The sequence below is a fragment of the Peromyscus maniculatus genome, chromosome 6 (assembly GCF_049852395.1).
Source record: "Peromyscus maniculatus bairdii isolate BWxNUB_F1_BW_parent chromosome 6, HU_Pman_BW_mat_3.1, whole genome shotgun sequence".
Taxonomy (NCBI): Eukaryota; Metazoa; Chordata; class Mammalia; order Rodentia; family Cricetidae; genus Peromyscus; species Peromyscus maniculatus.
In genome coordinates, this window is record NC_134857.1 from 70,787,549 (window position 1) to 70,808,338 (window position 20,790).

The window sequence follows — 20,790 nt, forward strand, 5'->3', positions numbered from 1 at the left end:
CCATGACCACAGAAACTCTTGTTTTATTTGAGACAGTGTTTCTCTGTGTAGCCTTGGTTGTCCTGGAACTTACTCTGTAGACCAGGCTGGCCTCGAACTCACAGAGATCTACCTGCCTCTGCCTCTGCCTCTTGAGTGCTGGGATTAAAGGCATGTGCCACCCAGCCATAGCAACTCTTATAAGGGAAAGCATTTAATTGGGGCTGACTTATAGTTCAGAAGGTTAGTCCATTGTCATCATGGCAGGGAGCTTGGCAACACGTAGGCAGTATGCAGGCAGACATGGTGCTGGAGAAGTAGCTTGACATTTCTACATCCAGATCTGCAGGCTGTGGGAAGAGAGATCCAATGGGACTAGCTTAGGCTTCTGAAACCTCAAAGCCCACCCCAATTGACACTCTTCTTTTAACAATGCCAAACCTCCCAATACTTTCAAATAGTTTCATTCCCTGGTGATCAAATATTCAAATCTATGAGCCTATGGGGGGCATTCTTAATTTAAACCACCACAATATCATTGCCAAGTAATGGTGTTACGTTGTGTTTTTGAGACACCGCTTATTCTGGAACTCATATTTAGTCCAGGCTGGCCAAGAACCTAACAGCAATCCTCTTGCCTTAGCCTTCCCAGTGCTAGGTTTACAGCCATGAGTCACCATACCCAGCTCCTTGCCAGTTACAATATAAGCAGCACTTTGGGCTTATGTCCTTTGTATTACTAGCTTATACAGAGACCTGGGTGATTTCTTCTGTTTCCTTGTTGAGTAAATCTCTTCTTAGTGAGAAACAGCATTCATAGACCCACACTTGGTACCGTGCTTTTCTCGGGCGATTGTCAATATTTCACTCTGACAATTGCTAAGTTCCAGAGATTACTACTTCTAGGATGGTATAGAAGCAACCTCTAAAGTCATCTCATTAAAATGGTATATTTAGAGATAATTTAATTCCTTGTAGACTCTGAAATGAAACTTGTTTTTTCTCTAGTTTGCTTTCTGTTAGGGACTTTTATAGCCCCATTTGAGGAATTTGTTCTGCAGTTTTGTTTGTATATGTTTAAGTTCCTTTAGGGAAATGAAATGGAGAGGTTATATTCCTGGGAAGTACATAGTTACTTACTGGGAATGGCTGGCAATTCAGAGCATTAAGTTAGCTTAGAAGGAGCTCAGCTATCTGGTCTGCATTAGGGTAGGTGGGAAATGGTGCAGGATGGAATCCATTATTCTGTGGTCTTTGCCAGGACATGAAAAATACATTGTTTCTGGTTTGGTAGAAAACATGGTTTCATTTAATTGAAAGGTTTTGTTTTTGTTTTTTGTGTGTGTCCATATGTTGTGTCCTGTCCCGTCCCGTCCCCCCCCCCCCGTCCCGTCCCCCCCTCCCCCCCCCCCCCCCCCCCCCGCAAGGAATCAACTATAGAGGCTTGCATATACTACCAAGTGCTCTAACAGCTGAGCCATACCCAAGTTCTTTATGTGGAAATTTGGAAGTAGAGGTCAAAGATTTACTAACATCTGAAGATAAATTGAGACACATCATTTGGTTAATTATTGTATTTATCCCCTTAAAATATGTGAATTGGTCAGAGGCAATTATACAACCTTCAAATTCTAGCCCTTGTGAAGAAGAAGCTTCTAGAATTTCTTTTTTCTTTTCTTTTCTTTCTTTGTTTTGTTTTGTTTTTTGAGACAGGGTTTCTCTGTGTAGTTTTGGTACCTGTCCTGGATTTCGCTCTGTAGACCAGGCTGGCCTTGAACTCACAGAGATCTGCCTGGCTCTGCCTCTCGAGTGCTAGGATTAAAGGCGTGTGCCACCACCGCCTGGCAGGAGTTTTTTTTTGTTTTTTTTGTTTTTTTTGTTTTTTTTTTTTGTGTGTGTGTGTGTGTGTGTATGAATGAGACTTTTCTAAGGTTTAAATGATTACTTTGTCCCTGTCGCAACCCCTTCCCATCCTATTTTCCCAAAGATGCAGTTTTCAAGTCCACAGCATTATTAGTCTGATTATGAAAGTAAATTTGGGGACTGTGTGGTCTGTGATGTACATTGCTGTCTTCATGTATCATAGATACAATAGTATCATTGGCAAATATGGCTTAAGTTTTTACTGTCAAAGCAGAATGCACAGAAGAGCATCCTCTTTAGCATGAGTGTCCATTGGCTGAGAGTTGAAAGCCATTTACAATCTTGATGTGGGAGAGGAGGGACAGTGTTCTGGTTGTTAGAAGTGCATATAGACTTTACCTATCACTCTCATTTGTGGTGTGTAATTTTTTTTTTTTAAGTCACAGTTTCACACAATGAGAATAATCCAAACTCCATAGGAATGTGAGAATGAAATGATTTTTGTGTTCTTCTTAGCCCATTCTAGCATTTGCTCAAATGTTGATCCCCTCTATCTTTCTTGTCCCCAGTCGCATACCTGTTACTTTTCTTCCTGCTAGAGTATACTTTCTTACATCTGACTGTGGCAACATGTCACTTGGAAGGCACTTTACTTAGAAATCTTTCTTCTGTATGTACTTAGGAAAAAGTGATTTTCAGGAGCAGTCTGAAAGATTCTTTTATGCTTTTTCTCACTGGTGCTCATTGTTATTGGTGCCATGGAATGAAACATGAAGGAGAGTTTGTTTTCCTTTCATTTAAAAGTAATATTTAGCCAGGTGGTGATGGCACACTGAAGGCAGAGACAGGTGGGTCTCTGTGAGTTCAAGGCCAGCCTGGGCTACAGAGTGAGTTCCAGGAAAGGCTCCAAAGCTACACAGAGAAACCCTCTCTCGAAAAAACAGGGATATAGCTCAAATGATAGAGTGCTTCCCAGGGCATGCAAGAAGCCCTGGACTCAATTTCCAGCACTATATATAAACTGGATGTTGTGGAACATGCCTGTAATTCTACAGCTAAGTAGATTGAGACAGGAGGATCAGTAGTTAGGTCATCCTATGATATGTATCAGCTTCAAGGCCATGCTTATCTATGAGACCCTGTCTTAAATAAATAAATGAATAAATAAAGTAAAAGAAAAATGGTAATCACCCTACATTTCAGTCCCTACATAAGTCTGCATTGTTCCCACCCCATTGTACATGTGTGTGCTACCTTGAACACGCACACTTTTTAAATTTGTTTATTTATTTTATTTTATTTTATTTTATTTTATTTTTTTCGAGACAGGGTTTCTCTGTAGCTTTGCATCTATCCTGGAACTCACTCTATAGTCTAGGCTGGCCTCTACTCACAGAGATCCGCCTGGCTCTGCCTCCCGAGTGCTGGGATTAAAAATGTGCGCCACCTCCACCCAGCTTCAAGTTTATTTAAAGATGTATTTATTATGTATATGTGTGATTTGCATGCAGCATGTAAATGCATTGTGTGCATGCACTGCCAGCAGAGGCTAGAAAATAGGAAAGAGCATTGGATCTCCTGGAACAGACAGTTGTAAGCTGCCATGTGGATTCTAGGAACCCAATTCAGGTGCTGCAAAAACAGCCAATGCTCTTAACTACTGAGCTGTCTTGCCAGTGCCTAGCCCTTTTTAAAAAAAAGTTATTTCTTTTAATTTTGCTTTGGTTACCCAGGCTGCTTAGCTTTGAATTCGGGACCCTGCTTTCTCAGTCTCCCAAATAGATGGGATTACAGTTATGTTCCACCAAGCCTAGTCAACATTGTCCACTATGCTAAATCCCCAACCCATTGGATGGATTATTATGAAAGTAAAGCAGATGTGTAAAACCCAAACCCAGTTATTTTTTAGTATTGAGAGATTCAGCAGACAGATTACAGCTAAATTATCCCAAAAGTATATACATGTTGACTCTCGATTCATGTATTAACTGTGGAATGGCTATACTTTATAGACCAGCAATAGTCTGTAGACTACTTTGAATAGTGTAGCTGTTCAGAAAATGAAAATGTTTTGTTGACCACTAGAAAGTAGCCTCTTCACCAGTCTTGGTAAGCCCAGTTGCTCATCTTCAAAACAAAGTTTTACTGCTCTGCTTATTTGGGGGAATGTCATGAGGATATGTAGGTAAAAATGAATTATATGACAAGGAGTTTGCTATCCAAATATGTATTTGCTGTGATGTTGGAGATGCCAAGTTTACTAAATTTCAGTTTAAAACATGAAATGTCCTCAGGCAGGACATGGTGGTTTACACCTTTAATATCAGTGCTGGGGAAGCAAAGGCAAGCATATATTTGTGAGTTTCAATGGCCAGCCTGGTCTACAAAGCATATTCTAGGTCAGCCAAAGCTCCATAGAGAGACACCATCACCACATTAAACAAACAAGTAAGTAAAGCCTTAGACTATAGTGTCCAGTATTTCTTTGAATATCAGTGCTTGTATTTTTTTAGTATATAGCTCTGGGCTGTTTCTTGGTAATGTCTGAAATGAGAACACTTTGGAGATATATCACAGTTTTCAAATTGCTTATTTTTGGAGGCAAGAATTCCTTTGAATTGTTTCTGGTGTTTGTTGTATATGATTATTTTGTTGTTTTTCGAGACAGGGTTTCTCTTTGTAGTTTTGGTGCCTGTCCTGGATCTTGCTCTGTAGACCAGGCTGGCCTCGAACTCACAGAGATCCTCTTGGCTCTGCCTCTTAAGTGCCAGGCAGGATTAAAGGCTTGCGCCACCACTGCCCAGATCTTTTTCTTAAGGCCGTTATAGGCAAGATCTGCACCTTTGGAAAAGGGACTATAAACAGGTCATTCCTAGAAATAATGTTTCTTCAAGGAACAATGGCAACAGAATGCCCCTTCCTTCTGGAGTATGCAGAAGGTGTGGTAAAGGAAAACACTGGACCAATGAATGTAGATCAACAAGGGACAGGCAAGGTAATCCTTTGCCTCAGGCTTCGGGAAACTCCCAGAAGGGCCTCATGCAGGCCCCCATAGCAAATCCAGTTCAAACCTTTCCTGCAGTTGTAGAGGAAACCCCTACTCAGAGCAATTAAATAACCAAATGCCTATTGGAATAAATCATGCTGGTCAGGATGATAAAACAGAGAGAATAGAAACTTCAGGAGAAAACATAAAGAAAATTTTTTGGCAAACTTCTATGAATGAACAAAGACCAAAATTAACGATAAAAATAAATGGTGTTTTGTTGTCTGTTCTGGTAGACACAGGTGTGGACGTTACCATAATTGCACCAGAATTTTGGCATCCAACTTGGCCTCTTCAGGAGGTAAACGTTCAACTGTTAGGAATTGGGACATTATCTCAGGTGAAACAGAGTGCAAGATGGCTCGAATGTATAGGTCCAGAAGGACAGAGAGGAAAATTAAAACCATATATGGCTAACATAGCTATGAACCTGTGGGGTTGAGACTTGTTGCAACAATGGAATACTCAGATTAACATTCCTCCAATCTCAGAAACAAATCATAAACTAGTATATGTTTCTGAGAGAAATATTAGAAGATATTGTTCTAATGAGTGGTCACCAGCCATCCATATTATACAAGAACAGGGCACAACAACTGATGATCTTCCAAAGACACCGACAGTTCTACCTTTTTTTTTTTTTTTTTTTTTTTTTTTGGTTTTTCGAGACAGGGTTTCTCTGTGTAGCTTTGTGCCTTTCCTGGGACTCACTTGGTAGCTCAGGCTGGCCTTGAACTCACAGAGATCCTCCTAGCTCTGCCTCCCGAGTGCTGGGATTAAAGGCATCTGCCGCCGCCGCCGCCGCCGCTGCCACCACCTGGCTAGCTCTACCTTTAAAATGGTTGACAAGCCAGTATGGGTTCAGCAATGGCCTTTAACAACAGAGAAACTCTAGGCTTTAGAAGAGCTCAGCATATTGAAGAATCAACCAGCCCTTGGAATTCTCCTGTATTTGTTATTAAAAAGAAATCTGGTAAATGGAGAATGGTAACAGACCTTAGAGAGCAATTAACAAAGTAATTCAGCCAATGGGCTCTCTTCAATCTGGAATTTCTTTGCCTACTCTGTTACCAAAAGGATGGCCTCTCATAGTTATTGATTTAAAAGACTGTTTCTTGTCAATAGCCTTACAAGAAAAAGACAGAGAAAGATTTGCTTTCACAGTGCCTACTTATAATAATTCTCAACCGGTTAAAAGATTTCAATAGAGGATCCTCCCACAGGAATGTTGAATAGCCATTCATACATATGTATACTCTCAATACATACAGAGTCCCACTGTGTATGTAGCCCTGCCTGACCTAGAACTTGGTGTGTAGACTAGGGTGGCTTTGAATTCACAAAGATCTGCCTGCCTCTGCGTCCCAGGAGTGCTGGGATTAAAAGCGTGAATAACCATGCCCATTTTTTTAAAAATATTTTTTAATCCTAGGGTAGATTATTCTATCTTTCAGCTGACTACTGGCCTGAAAATTGCTATCTAGTTCCACAGCCTTTCTCTCTTACATCATGCTCCTTTTCTTAGGATCTATTTGCAGAAGACAGGTTCTTTACTGTTGTTTTAGATTTATTTTGTGTACCAGGTCCATTCTGTGCCTGTAGAGGTCGGTCAGAAGAGAGCCCTAGAACTGGAGTTACAGGTGGTTGTGAGCCACCAAATGGGTTCTGGGAATCAAGCTCAGATCCTCTGGAAGAGCAGCTGGTGCTCTTAATTGCTGAACCATTTCTCCATTCCCCAGAAGACAGATTTTGAAGCTAGAAATTGAATCAAGAAGAAAAAAGATTTAGAGTAGCTCTTGTGTACAGGTTAGATTCAAAAGTAAGGAAATGAATTAGAGCCCAGGGTGGTGATACAGGCCTTTAATCCCAACACTGGGGCATGGGGGTGGGGTGGGAGATGGTAGGTGGAACATCGATCTTTGTGAATTCAAGGTCAGCCTGGTCTACACAGCAAATTTCAGGAATACATAGATCCTGTCGCCCCTCCACCCCCCACCCCCACCCCACCCCCCAAAAAAAAAAAGCTCAAAGAAGAAGAAATAAATTACTACATACCTCCTTGGTCTCTCTGTGATTCATAGTTTTTGTTTTGTTTTGTTTTGTTTTTAGGTGAAATGGACAAGTAATATACTAGGTACTGACATGTTCAGAATGCCCGGACAGGCTGTATAAGGAAAAGTTGCCTGGTAGAACAGGGGGGCAAGCTTTTATAGATAGGGTGACCATATAAGCTAACCCTTCTAACTGGGGCACTGTTAATCATCATTAGGGGATAAACTGGATCATGTCTCATGTAAACCAAAGCATCTGTTAGTCAGTTTATTAAAGAAATGTTTCTGTAGTTTTGAGTGTGGAGCATGCATAAAAAGGCCACAGTGTCATTCCTGAGATGCAGCCTATCTGTTCTGTTTTGTTCAAGACAGTTTCTTACTGGCCTGGAATAGCACTGACATTGCAGTCATTTAATACCACACCTAGCTGGGGTTTTGTTTGTTTCATGGGTTCTGGGGATTGAACTGACATTCTTCATGCTGTAAGCACTTTACTAAGTGAGCTGTCTTTCCCACCCATCTTCATATAGTCATAAGGCAAAAAGACTGTGTTTAAAAAAAAAAATGGCATGAACAGGTTTTCAGGCATGAAAGAACGTCAAACTGTAGATCAGTTAATTTACTCTATTATAAAATACGTATAGGAATAAATGTAACATGTTTAAAAAATTAAAAAGGTAAGCTGGGACCAGATCATGAAGGATCCTCTACACTCTAGGGTGTGTGTCACATGTGGAGTAGTCCTCTTCCTTGTTTTAGACAGGGTCTCTTTGTTCTTAACTGCTGTGAACCCACAAGTTTCCGAGGATTCTCATCTCCTCCTCGTCTCACTGTAGGAGCACTGGGATTACAGATGCATGCTATTGTCCCTAGCTTGTACAGGGTTCTGGGGTTTTGAACTCAGCTCCTTGGAACTTGAAAGACAGGTGCCTTACCATTGAACCATCTCTTCATCCCCACCCAAGTTTCTTAAAGCTGTGGGTCACAAATTTGAGTGCTGCAAAATAAACATTTGGCAACAGTAAAGGTTCTGAACATGTGAACATCAAAAGTTAAACTCACAATAAGCTTGGTGGTTCTGGCAACATCAACTATGATGTACTCTGCACCTTCACTGCAGCCTTGGTTCTGAGCAACATTAAATTACATGGCTGTCTTGCCAAGGAATACCCAGTGAGCACTGGCCAAAACACCTGAGCTCTGAATGAAGACAACATGTTGTGTGTTAGGACATGCAGTGTTTTTTTGTTTTGTTTTGTTTTTTTGAGACAGGGTTTCTCTGTGTAGCTTTGCGCCTTTCCTGGAACTCACTTGGTAGCCCAGGCTGGCCTCGAACTCACAGAGATCTACCTGGCTCTGCCTTCCGAGTGCTGGGATTAAAGCCGTGTGCCACCACCGCTCGGCCATGCAGTGTTTTTACTATACATACCATTTCCTACTCTTACAGAAAATGAAGACTTTTATAATATTTTCTTACCACCATTCCTCAGCATACAAGCTTCAAACTAGTGTATTTTACTTTATTTATTTGTTTGTTTGTTTATTTTTTGTTGTTTTGAGACAAGGTCTCATTATATAGCTCAAGCTGTCTTGAACTCACTATGTAGACCAGTCTGGCCTCAGACTCAGAGATCTACCTGCTTCTTCAAAATAGTATATCTTTGTGTTACAGTGTTTTATTTATTTTTATTGATTGATTTGAGTCATGTTTTTCTTTAGGTCAGACTGGCTTTGAATTCCTATGTAGTCAAAGCTGGTATTGAATTCCTTATCCTCTTACCTTTACCTCTAGAGTACTGAGATTATAAACAGAGGCCACTAAACCCTGCTTAGAGTCATTCATTTATTCATTTAATGTGTTTTTATTGAGATAGGGTCTCACTATGTAGCTTTGGCTGACCTGGAACTTACTGTGTGGACTAGGCTGACCTAAAACAGAGATCCATCTGATTCTGCCTTCTGAGCTCTGGGATTAAAGCTGTTATCATGACTAACCTAGAATTTCTATTTTAAAAATTGCTGTTTCATTTGCTGACTCATTTTGATCAAAAATTGTTAAGTGGGCCTTGGAGAGATAGCTCTGTTAACAGCATATACTGCTCTTGCAGGGGACCTAGGTTCAGTTGCCAGCACCCATGACATCTATAACTCCATTTTTAGGGGCTCTGACACCCTCTTCTGGCCTCCATGAGCACCAGGTACATACTCAGTGCACATAAATATATGCAGGCACACACATGTAGACAAAATTCTAAATGGTGTTATTAAGTAAGAAACACAAAGCCATATACAGAGTTCAAAGCCCAAGAGATCAGAGCAGTAGCCTTTTAGCTTACCAGTAGCTGCCTTCCTTCCTCTCAAAGATCTTCTTCCTGTGTCCTATCTTTTTATTGCCTTTCTGTTCTGCCTTCTCATTGGCTTTAAACCCAACCACATGACTTCCTTGTCACTGCCTGTTTATACAGACCTCCAGGTCTCTATGGTTGGTACTGAGATTAAAGACGTGTGTCACCATGCTGGCTGTGTCCTTGAACACACAGACTCTGCCTGCCAGATTGAATTAAAGGCGTGTGCTACCACGGACAGACTTCTGTTTAATGGCTATGACCTCTGATCTCCAGGCAACTTTATTTATTAACATACAAATAAAATCACATTTCAGCATAAATAAAATATCGCCATACTCACACATAGAAAATAAGTCTTTGGGCGGGCGAGGGGGTGGGGACAGGGACGGGTTTCTCTGTGTAGCCCTAGCTATCCTGGATTCACTTTATAGACCAGGCTGGCCTCAAAATCACAGAGATCTGACTGCCTCTGCCTCCCAGGTGCTGGAAATAGAGACCTGTGCTACTATACATAGCGAGAAATGTTTTTTAGAAATTAAGTAAATTTTACTTCAGATTATGATGACATTTCCAACAATTTATGAAATATACGTATTCATTCATACCTTTGACACTTTGTGCTGTATATTTCTATGAAGTGACATTCATTATCAGCATTGATAATGATAAAAATATCTGTGAACCAAGGTCTGGAGAGATACCTCCCTGGTTAAGAGTACATATTGCATGTGTTGAATTCAGAGGTAGATATAGGGGTCCAACGTTCAGGCCAGCTCCTACTTTTCCCAGGGTTACTATGAGGAGGAGAGAGGGATAAGAAAATATTAGATAGAAAGGTAGTGAAGAGGAGAAAGACAGAAACACAGGATAGTCATTGGGCGGTGGCGTACGCCTTTAATCTCAGCACTTTGAGTAATTTGGGCCTCCACAGGTAGATGTCAGTGTCTTCCTTTATAGCTCTCTACCTTATTAGTTTTTAAAGTGTGTGTGTGTGTGTGTGTGTGTGTGTGTGTGTGTGTGTGTGTATATGCAGTGCCAAAGAAGGTCAGAAGAGGGCATTAGAGCCGGTCGATGGTGGCACCCGCCTTAATCCCAGCACTTAGGAGGCAGAGGCAGGTGGATCTAAGTGGGTTCGAGGCCAGCCTGGTTTACAGAGCCAGTTCCAGGACAGCCAGGACCCTGTTTCAAAAAAAAAAAAAAAATAGAGGGCATTGGATACACTGGGTCTAGAGTTACAGATACTTGTGAGCTGCCATGATCCTCTGGAAGAATGCTCCAAGCTATTTTCCTTTTAGCCCGTCATCTTTTTATTCATTCATTCATAGCCCAGGCTGGCCTTGAACTCACAGAGATCCGCCTGGCTCTGCCTCCTGAGTGCTGGGATTAAAGGCGTGCTCCACCACCGCCTGACCTCAACTTTTTTTTTTTTTTTTTTTTTTTAAATAGTCATGTGTGAACATGATGTGTGAATGTGGGTGCTTCTGCCATTGTGGGAATGTGACGGTGAATGCAAGACTTTCAGTATTTGGTTCTCTCCTCCACCTTTACATGGGCTCCAGAGATTGAACTCAAGTTGTTAGGCTTGGGTCATCTTGCCAGTCTTCCACCTTATTTTTAAGACAGGTTGTCTCTCTAAATCTGGAGCTCACAGATTCACCCAGCAAGCCCCCAGGATCTGCCTCCCTTCACACACCTGCATGCACAGAGCGATTATAGATGCTTGTTGTCAAGCTTGCCTTTTTATACAGGTAAGAAGGATCCCAACTTAGGTCTCCATGTCACACAGCAAGCATTTTACCCGCTGCGTCATTTCTCCAGCCCCAAGATTAGATATTTATTTTTAAGATTACATTTAAAGTTTTTTTTTTAACTGATCTAAGTTCAGTGGTGCATGCATACATGAAATCCCAGCACTTTTCTTGTGCTTGAAGTTGTTAAAATTCTTAGATCTGTAGGTTTCATCTATATATTAAACTGCCCAAAAGTTGTTTGACTTTGGACTATTTTATTTTGAGTCAGGTCTTCACTATATATCCCAAGTTGGCTTTGAACTCTTCATCCTCCCATCTCAGCCTCTTGAGTCCTGGAATTGCAGTTTACATTACCACACCTAGCCTGTTAAATGCTAATATTTTCCATTATGTTTGCTATTAACATAAATATTTTTCCTTATTAAAAAAGATTTATTTTATGTGTATATGTGAGCACCTACATGTGTGTATGTCCATCTCTAATGTCAGAGGAGGCCAGAAAAGGGAATTTGATTTCCTAGAACTAGAGTTACGGGCCGCCATGTGGACAGTGGGAACTGAACCAAGTCTTCTGAAAGGGTATAAGTGTTCGTAACCATCACTCCAGCCCCTTCATAAACATTTTTTAAAAAAATCTTTGTTGGGGTTCACGTCCCAACAGAAATTGAGAGCAGTTCATGGGGCTGGAGAGACAATGGATCATAGGTTAAGAGCCCCATCCTGTTCTTGCAAAGGACATGGATTGGTTCCCAGCATCCACATGGGTAACTCACAAATGCCTATAACTCCAGTTCCAGAGAGATACGATGGTGCCTCTTGTTTCCTTTGACATTTGCAGTCACGTCCACATATCCCCCACACAAACTTGTACATCATAAAAATAAAATAAAATTTTAAACTATTATGTATATAAGTATATATGGAGAGATACAGAGAGACAAGGTTTCTCTGTGTAACTACCCTGGCTGTCTTGGAACTTGCTCTGTAGACCAGACTGGCTTCAGGCTTACAGAGATCTGCCTGTCTTTGCCTCCTGAGTGCTGGGATTAAAGGTATTCATCACTACTGTCCAGCTAAACTATTATTTTTAAAAACTTTTATGTATATGGGTGCTTTTCCTTTCATGTATGTATATGTATCACATACTTATATAACTCCCATACAATTGGAATTATAGATAGCTATGAGCTTCCATGTGGTTGCTGGGATCAAACCCAGGTCCCCTGGAAGAGCAATAAATGCTCTTAATTGCTAAATCATCTCTCTAGCCCCATAAAAATAAATTCTAATTGAATTTATTTTTTATAATAACTAAGGTTTACAGTTCACTGGTTTTAGTATAGTCACAGAGTTATACAGCCTTTACTACAGATTGAGAGCATTTTTATCAACCTGAACAGAAAACCTCTAGTCATTAGCAGCATTTCTTCTGCCCTAGGCAACAACTGATCTTTGTTTACAAATTTCCTTTTTTGAAAAACTTTTTGTGTATAGGTACATATTCCCATGTGTATGGGTGCATTTTTTTTTTTTTTTTGGTCTGTGTGTAGGCCGAAGGTTAACATGTCTTCCTCTATCCTTCTCCACCTTATCTTTGAGATGGTGTTTTTTTTTTCCTCCTTGTACTGAGATTATAAGCACATGCTGCTGCACCTAGGCTTTTACAAGGGTGCTAAAAACCTGTTAGGTCCTCATATACTTTTCACATATAGTAATCATCTCTTACACCCAAAGGATATGTTCCAAAACCTCCAGAGGATAGTTTTGAACCCTGTGTATTCCATAATTTCCTCTGTGTCCTGCAGGGCATAGTGCCAAAATCACTCTGTCCTCTTTTTTGATGACTCTAATACATCACTACTCCTGTGCTTTGTAGCCATTACTAAGTTAAGTCACTTGAACATGCACACTATGGTTTAGTGTAGTCAGCTATTAATGAAGAATGGTCACATTACTTAGAACATGTAATTTGGGTTTTGTTGTAGGGGTGCACACCTTTAGTCTCAGCACTGGGGAGGCAGAGACAGACGAGTCTTAGTTTGAGGTCAGCCTGGTCTACAGCAGAGTTACAGGTCAGCCAGACATACACAGTGAGACTCTGTTAGAAAGAAAGAACTATATAATTTGAATTTGGTAAATTGTTTCTGTGTTTTTCTCCATTTAATATTTTGAGACTCCAGCTGACTGAAAATACAAGTCACATGGCATAGCTTCTTGTGATTGTCTTACTTATGTTAATATTTTCAGGGTTTCTTTGTTTTGTATTGTTTTTATTCCTATAGTTTTTTGTTGTTGTTTTTGTTTTTCAAGACAGGATTTCTCTGTGTATCCCTGGCTGTCCTGAAACTCACTTTGTAGACCAAGCTGGCCTCAAACACAGATCCATCTCCTTCTGCCTCCTGATTGCTGAGACTAAAGGCATGTGCCACCACCACCCAGCTTGTCTTAGAGTTATTATTGCTGTGATAAAATCTCAATCTGAATTAGGATGAAAAGCAGTATACAGGTACATCATCTCTTGATTTTTGATGGTTTAGCAATATACAGGTGCATCATCTCTTAACTTTTTGTTGGTTTAAACAACAGTGTTTATACATTATGTAAAAACTGTGTAGCCAGTAAGAATCATACTTGAATTTTTGAATTTTGGTCTTTATTGATGGCTAGCATCATAATGCTGGTAGTTGCATCATAGGGGAGACAGCTGGTAGTTTAGCAACATAATACAATATAAAGTAAGGTAATTAGGTAGGTTAAGTACAATTCTGCCCCATGGTTTTGATTTGCTTTTTGTTTGGTTGGTTTTGGGTTTTTTTTTGAGACAGGGATTCTCTGTGTAAGAGCTCTGGCTGTCCTGGAACTTGCTTTGTAGACCAGGCTGGCCTCACACTCACAGAGATCTGTAGATGTAATTCTAAATAGTCTTATTAAATAAGAAACACAGAGTCAAATAAAGAGTTAAAAGCCCAGAGATCGAGCAGTAGCCAAGAGCTGAGACCACCTTATCTTACCACTCGCTGCCATCCTTCCCCTGAGAGAGAGACCTGTGTCTTGTCCTTCTAATTGCCTTCCTGTTCTGCCTTCTCATTGACTCTAATCCCAACCACATGACTTCATCGTCACTGCCTGTCTATACAGACCTCCAGGTCTCCATGGTTCCTACTGAGATTAAAGGTTTGGGTCACCGCTTGGCTGTGTCCTTGAACACACAGAGATTCTGCCTGCCATGTGATCAGATTAAGGGCATGTACTACCACTACCAGACTTCTGCTTAATGGCTTGCTCTTAGCTCTGATCCCCAGGCAACTTTATTAACATGCAAATAAAATCACATTTCAGCACAAATAAAATATCACCCTATTTCCCCCTTCTATTCTAATAAAAAGAAAAAAGGAAGTTATAACTAAGAAAAACTATATGCAATAGTACAATAACTATATACAATATATACAAGCAATAAATACCTAAACAATGTCTAGTCCATTTGCATTTGACAAACTCAGAGAAAATAATTTCATTATCTATCCTATTTTGGTAAGTCCAAAATGTACCTGATTCACTTTCTATCATAACTTATATTACTAACAGAACTATCTTATAATGTCTTTCAAATTTATACTTATACCTCTTAAGTGAGTTTCTTTTCTGAAATTCTTAACAAGGAAAACTATAACTATCTAATCTTTAACTATAACTGTCTAATCTTCAACTCCCTCAGAGACCCAAGAAGGAAATAATATTACCTAAAAAAAAAAAAAAAAAAACATGAAGTGCACTTAAGCAGCTTCCTAAAAATTGTGAGTTGACAGAAACAGCCAGGTACCTGGACAGTCACCCGAGGTTTCTCCGCAATGTTGGGGCATCATCTTCAACCTATAGGCTTAGCGTATCTGACAGACTCATTTTGTGAAGTAGGATGTACACAAGGCCAACAGTTCGACCTCACATTTGGTGAGAGTCATCCATGTACCAGAAACACCTGAATTCCACTAATGTCCTATCGTGATTCAGGATTTTAAATTCTGGAAATGGTTGATGTTTTTTTTTATTCAGCTGTCCATTCTTCTTGGCTTGTGTGTGGCTTCATCTCAGCATCCTGTTCTTCTCCGCATCCCATTCTTCTTGGCTTATGGGTGGCTTCATCTCTTATTAAATACCAGTCTACCATTGAGAGGTTAGACTCCATCAGCTTAATTACTCTTTCAAGAATAACTGCTTCAGCTGCTGTTCCACTGCACATCAGAAGCCATCGGTCTACTGCCAGTTCAGCTGCCTTCGAAGAAAGGGGCTCTGTACCTTTTTCTGGATTGCAAAGGCCACTTCAGGGATGGTGCCATATTGTCCTGGCCTCAGAAAGATGCCTTTTGTTGAAGCCACAACCACACTTGTCTTGGCAAGAATAGGTAGTCCTTTGTTTCGTGTCCTGTCTGTCCTGTTTGTCAGCAGTCGATTCAAGGATACATTGCTGTCCAGTGGCTAACTTTTGTCACAGTGAAAGTTAACTCCAGGGGCTGGAGAGATGGCTCAGAGGTTAAGAGCACCGACTGCTCTTCCAGAGGTCCTGAGTTCAATTCCCAGCAACCACATGATGGCTCACAACCATCTGTAATGAGATCTGGTGCCCTCTTCTGTATACATAATAAATAAATAAATCTTTAAAAAAAAAAAAAAAAAAAAAAAAAAGAAAGTTAACTCCATGTGCAGTTTCTTCAATGCCTGTATTTTCTCTGAAGTAGATTGGTACTGCCAGGAGCCGACATGTCTCATAGTCATAAAAACAGAAAATACATTTTAAATACCATATTTTGTAGATCCCTGAGGGGTTTGAAGATGACCTGTCTATCTAAAATATATCTTCTTGATCTTGAAAACATACCTAATATGACTACAAGTTTGATTGTAATGTCTAACTACTAACTTTCATTTCTTTATATCCTAATAGTTGGTAATAATAACATTCAAGGATTAGCAAATTGTATTACATTGTTAAATGAATGGTATAAGTATTTTATTTGTGCTGAAATGTGATTTTATTTGTATGTTAATAAAGTTGCCTGGGGATCAGAGCTAAGAGCAAGCCATTAAGCAGAAGTCTGGTAGTGGTAGCACACACCTTTAATCCTATCACTTGGGAGGCGGAGATCCATCCGGATCTCTGTGAGTTCAAAGACACACTGGAAACAGCCAGGCATGATGACTCACCCTTTAATCCCAGGAAGTGATGGCAGAAAGCAGAAAGGTATATAAGGCGTGAAAACCAGGAACTAGAGCCTGATTAAGCTTTTAGGCTTTTAGCATCAGTTCAGCATAGATCAGTTTGGATGAGGACACAGCGGTTTCCAGTCTGGGGAAACAGGATCAGCTGAGGAATTGGCAAGGTGCGGTAGCTGTGACTGATCTGATCTTTCAGCGTTCACCCCGTATCTGGCTCTGAGTTTGTTTTTATTATTAATAAGACCTTTTAAGATTCATGCTACCGAGATCTGCCTGCTTCTGACTCCCCTGGGATTAAAGGTGTGCACCACCACTAACCAGCCAATTTTTTTCTCTTCCTTCCTTCCTTCCTTCCTTCCTTCCTTCCTTCCTTCCTTCCTTCCTTCCTTCCTTCCTTCCTTCCTTCCTTCCTCCCTTCCTTTCTTTTCCTTCCTTCCTTCCTTCCTTCCTTCCTTCCTTCCTTCCTTCCTTCCTTCCTTCCTTCCTTCCTTCCTTCCTTCCTCCCTCCCTCCCTCCCTCCCTCCCTCCCTCCCTCCCTCCCTCCCTCCCTTCCTTCCTTTTTTCTTTTCTTTTCTTTTTTTTTTTTTTTTGAGCTGAGGATTGAACCCGGGGCCTTGCTCTACCACTCAGCTAGATCCCCAACCCCTGTTGTTTGTTTTTTCAAGACTGGGTTTCTTCCTGTAGCCCTGGCTGTCCTGGAACTTGCTCTGATTTGTTTGTTTTTTTAAATGGGGTCTCATTCTGTAGCACAGGCTGGCCTGAACCACACTCAGGATGACATCAGTATATGGCAGTCTACATGCCTTAACCTCCCAAGTTTTGGATACAAGCATGTGCTAGCATACTAAAAATGTTTATTTCCACTACCTATCCCCTGAACATGATGTGTAGCATATACTTTAATATTTATAGTGTGATTAGATGGACAAGAAAAATATCAATACATGAAAATACACAGTACTGCTTCTTAAGGTGTCTAGCTTTGTACAAGAAGATGCACTATGTAATTTTAGTGGAAGATGTACTGTATAATTTTTTTTTTGAGACAGAGTTTCTCTGTATAGCTCTGACTGTCCTGAATCTCATCCTGTAGACCACGATGACCTTGAACTCATAGAGAGGCACATGCTTCTTCTGTCTCCTAATGCTGGGATTAACGACATGTTCCACCCTCTCCCAGCCTGTATAATTTTTTTATTGCAGGATTGAGAAGTGTTATGCAACAAACTTTTCCTGAGGAGATACAACACACACTTCTACTCATCCTGGATAGGGAGCCTATTGACAGACCAAAGTATGGATACCACCAAAGCCCACCTTAGTGGGGTTACTTACAGGAATTTGTGTGAGGGCTTAGTTAGAGTAGCAGAAATGACTCAAAAACAACTGCATCACCAGAGCATGGTGACAGCTCACAAAGCTGGAAACCTGGAGCACAGTGTATACCCTGCAGCCGCTCAACAGATTGGAGGTGTCCTTTCTGGTGGCTCAGTTCGTTTGAGCCTCTTCCAGGTAGCTCAACTGGTCTTTGTTTCTTTGTTCCCAACCTGTGGGTTGTGGTCCCTTTGAGGGTCAAGCAATCCTTTTATGGGAGTCACCTAAGACTACTAGAAAACACAGATGTTTACATTATGATTCATAACAGCAAAATTACAGTTATGAAGTAGCAATGAAAATAATTTTATGGTTGGGGGTCACCACAACATGAGAAACTATACTAAAGGGTCTCAGCATTAGGAAGTTTGAGAACCACTGTTCTATGCAGTTCTTTTGGTCCCTGCTTCCAAGTGGTTTGAAAAAGTCTCAAGATTTTTAAAAGTTGTAAGATTTTGAGGACTGGAGAGTTGACTCAGTGGTTAAGAGCATTGGCTGCTCTTCCAGAGGACCTAGGTTCAATTCCCAGCACCCACATGGTGGCTACAACTGTCTGTAACTCCGGTTCCAGGGGATCTGACACCTTCATACTAATATAAATAAAATAAAGTTAAATAAATTATTAATTATTTTAGTTTTAAGATTTTTTTTTTAATCCAATTGTATGTACAATTGAGGGTAGATAACAGGCTCATGTGTATAATGTTACTTGAATGTACATTTTCAGGGCTGACCATTTGGCATTAGGCAACCAATTGGTGTGCTCTTCTCAGGGTAAGACTATTTCTCTAGCTCTCAGCATACCATAGTTGCATGTAGTTGTTTGTATAGATTTGAGGCCTACTGGACTTTCCATGGTCTATTGTTATCTTTCCTTGTTCAGCTCTTGTTTAAGGCAGTCATGTTGGTGAGACTTTATACATGTGGCTTCTGACATTTCTAGGAGACATAATCGCATAGCAAAACTCTTGTTTTTCTGGCTCTTAAATTTCTTTCTGCCCCAATCCCTAAGCCTTAGGTATGGGAATTGTGTTGTAGATGGGCTCTGCAAATCTGCATTTTGATTGATTGTGGTTTTCTGAAATGATTGCTGTCTGTGCAGAGAGAAGTTTCCTTGATGCAGGGTGAGGGCCACACTTACCTATGGGTAGAAGGGGATAGTATTTAGAATGTCGTTATGAATAATATTGGTTTAGTAAAGTGGTGTAATCCCAGCGCTTGGAAAGGCAAAGGTAGGCAGATCTCTGAGTTCACACATACATACCCTGGAGTTCCAGGACTATGTAGAGAGACTCTGTCTCAAAAAAATGATATAATATATGGTACATTTATTTGTTCATTTGGGGGGTTACATATGCCATAGCATTTATTTGGAGGTCAGGAATCAGCTCTTTACTTCCATCACATGAGCTCTAGGATTGAACTTGGGTCATCAAGCTTGGCAGCAAGCACTTTTGCCTACTGAGCCATTTTGTTGGCTCTATTTGTTGTTTCAGTTTATTTTTTAAAAAATTGTGTGCACATGTTTTTGCTGCAAAGAGACCAAAGGGCATTCTGGATTCCCTGGAACTGGAGTTTTACTGACACTTGTAAACTGCCATGTGGATTCTGGTAGCTGAACCTCAGTCTTCTGTAAGAGCAGCAAGTATTCTTAATCACTTCTCCAGTCCCTGTTGGTTTGTTGGTTTGTTAACAGGATATGGCACTATAGCTGGCCTTAAATTCTAGATACTCCTGATTCAGACTCTCAAGTGCTGGGATTACAGGCAAGCTCTATCATCCTCAGCTTGAATGTTTTTGTTTTTACTTTTAATTTTTGTTGTGGTTTGGTTTCTGTTTGTTTGTTTGTTTGTTTATATTCTTCAAGGCAGTGTTTCTCTGTGTAGCCCTGGCTGTCTTGGAACTCTAATGTAGACCAGGCTGGCCTCCAACTCACAGAGATCCACCTGCCTCTGCCTCTTGAGTGCTGGGATTAAAGGAGTGCACCACCATGTTTTGTTTGTTTCTAAAAAACCATCTACATGAATATAGTGTTGATTTCACGTACCTTTTATAATTAAAGGCCTTGATGACTACAGTGTATTTGAAGTTTATTTTCATTGCTGAAGTTAACTGGAGAAATAATACGGATGTTGTAGGACAATAATAGCATTGGAAGTTAGCTCTGTTATCTGTATAATACATGAATTTCTTTTTTTTCTCTTAACACTTCATACTCCTGCTTTTGGGCCTACATTAGAAACTTTATTCTGATCTTTCTTGTGTGTTTCTTTCCATAGGATGGATAGAATGACAGAAGATGCTCTTCGCCTGAATCTTTTGAAGAGGAGTTTGGACCCAGCAGATGAACGAGATGATGTCTTGGCAAAGCGACTCAAAATGGAGGGACATGAGGCCATGGAACGTCTGAAAATGTTGGCACTGCTCAAAAGGAAAGATTTAGCAAATCTTGAGGTGCCACATGAGTTACCTACCAAACAAGATGGCAGTGGTGTCAAGGGTTATGAAGAGAAACTCAACGGCAATCTGAGGCCTCATGGAGACAACAGGACTGCTGGGAGGCCAGGCAAAGAGAACATCAACGATGAGCCTGTGGACATGAGCGCTCGGCGGAGGTATGCAGTTCGTGGCCTCCAGAAATAGGGGCTTCTCTAAAATAAGCTTGTGAAAATGGGATGAATTCCAAGAAAGGGAGGGAGGTGCTTTTCATCCTAAAGCTGCCTTTTTTGTTTTATGTATTTTGTTGTTTTGCAACGGGGTCTCACACAGTAGCCATGCTGGTCAGGAGTTTTTGGCAATCCTCTTGCGTCAGTATCTCAGTGTTGGGATTACTTACATGAGCTACCATATGATGATGTCCTAAAGCTTCTTGAAAGAAGAGCTGCGTCCTCTGGCTTGAATTGATCGTGAATTCCTCTCATTTCTAGATGAAGCTAGCTCACATGGATAGTCATAGTTTTTACCTAAGATAAGATTATTATTTCTGAGGACAGAGTTGTAACATGATAATTAATAGTGTTTGCAACTCAGTCATGAGGACTGGAATTCAAATCCTAGCTCCTCCATTAAATAGTTCACAGCTATCCATCCAGCTCCAAGGGATCCAGCACCCTCCCTTCCCCTCTCCTTCCCTTTCCCCTCTCCTCCCCTCCCCTCCTTCCTTC

General features: G+C 40.6%; 1 protein-coding gene across 3 annotated transcripts in view; it reads left to right on the plus strand.

Moving 5' to 3' along the window:
• Gatad2b (GATA zinc finger domain containing 2B) overlaps positions 1-20,790 on the plus strand; it is an 82,998-nt gene that overhangs the window by 41,772 nt on the left and 20,436 nt on the right. For all 3 annotated transcript variants that reach the window (XM_006976255.4, XM_015995143.3, XM_076574480.1), the window contains exon 2: positions 19,906-20,241. In XM_006976255.4, the coding sequence (XP_006976317.1) occupies positions 19,907-20,241 (335 nt within the window). In that variant the 5' untranslated portion in view covers position 19,906. The remainder of the gene's footprint in view (positions 1-19,905; positions 20,242-20,790) is intronic.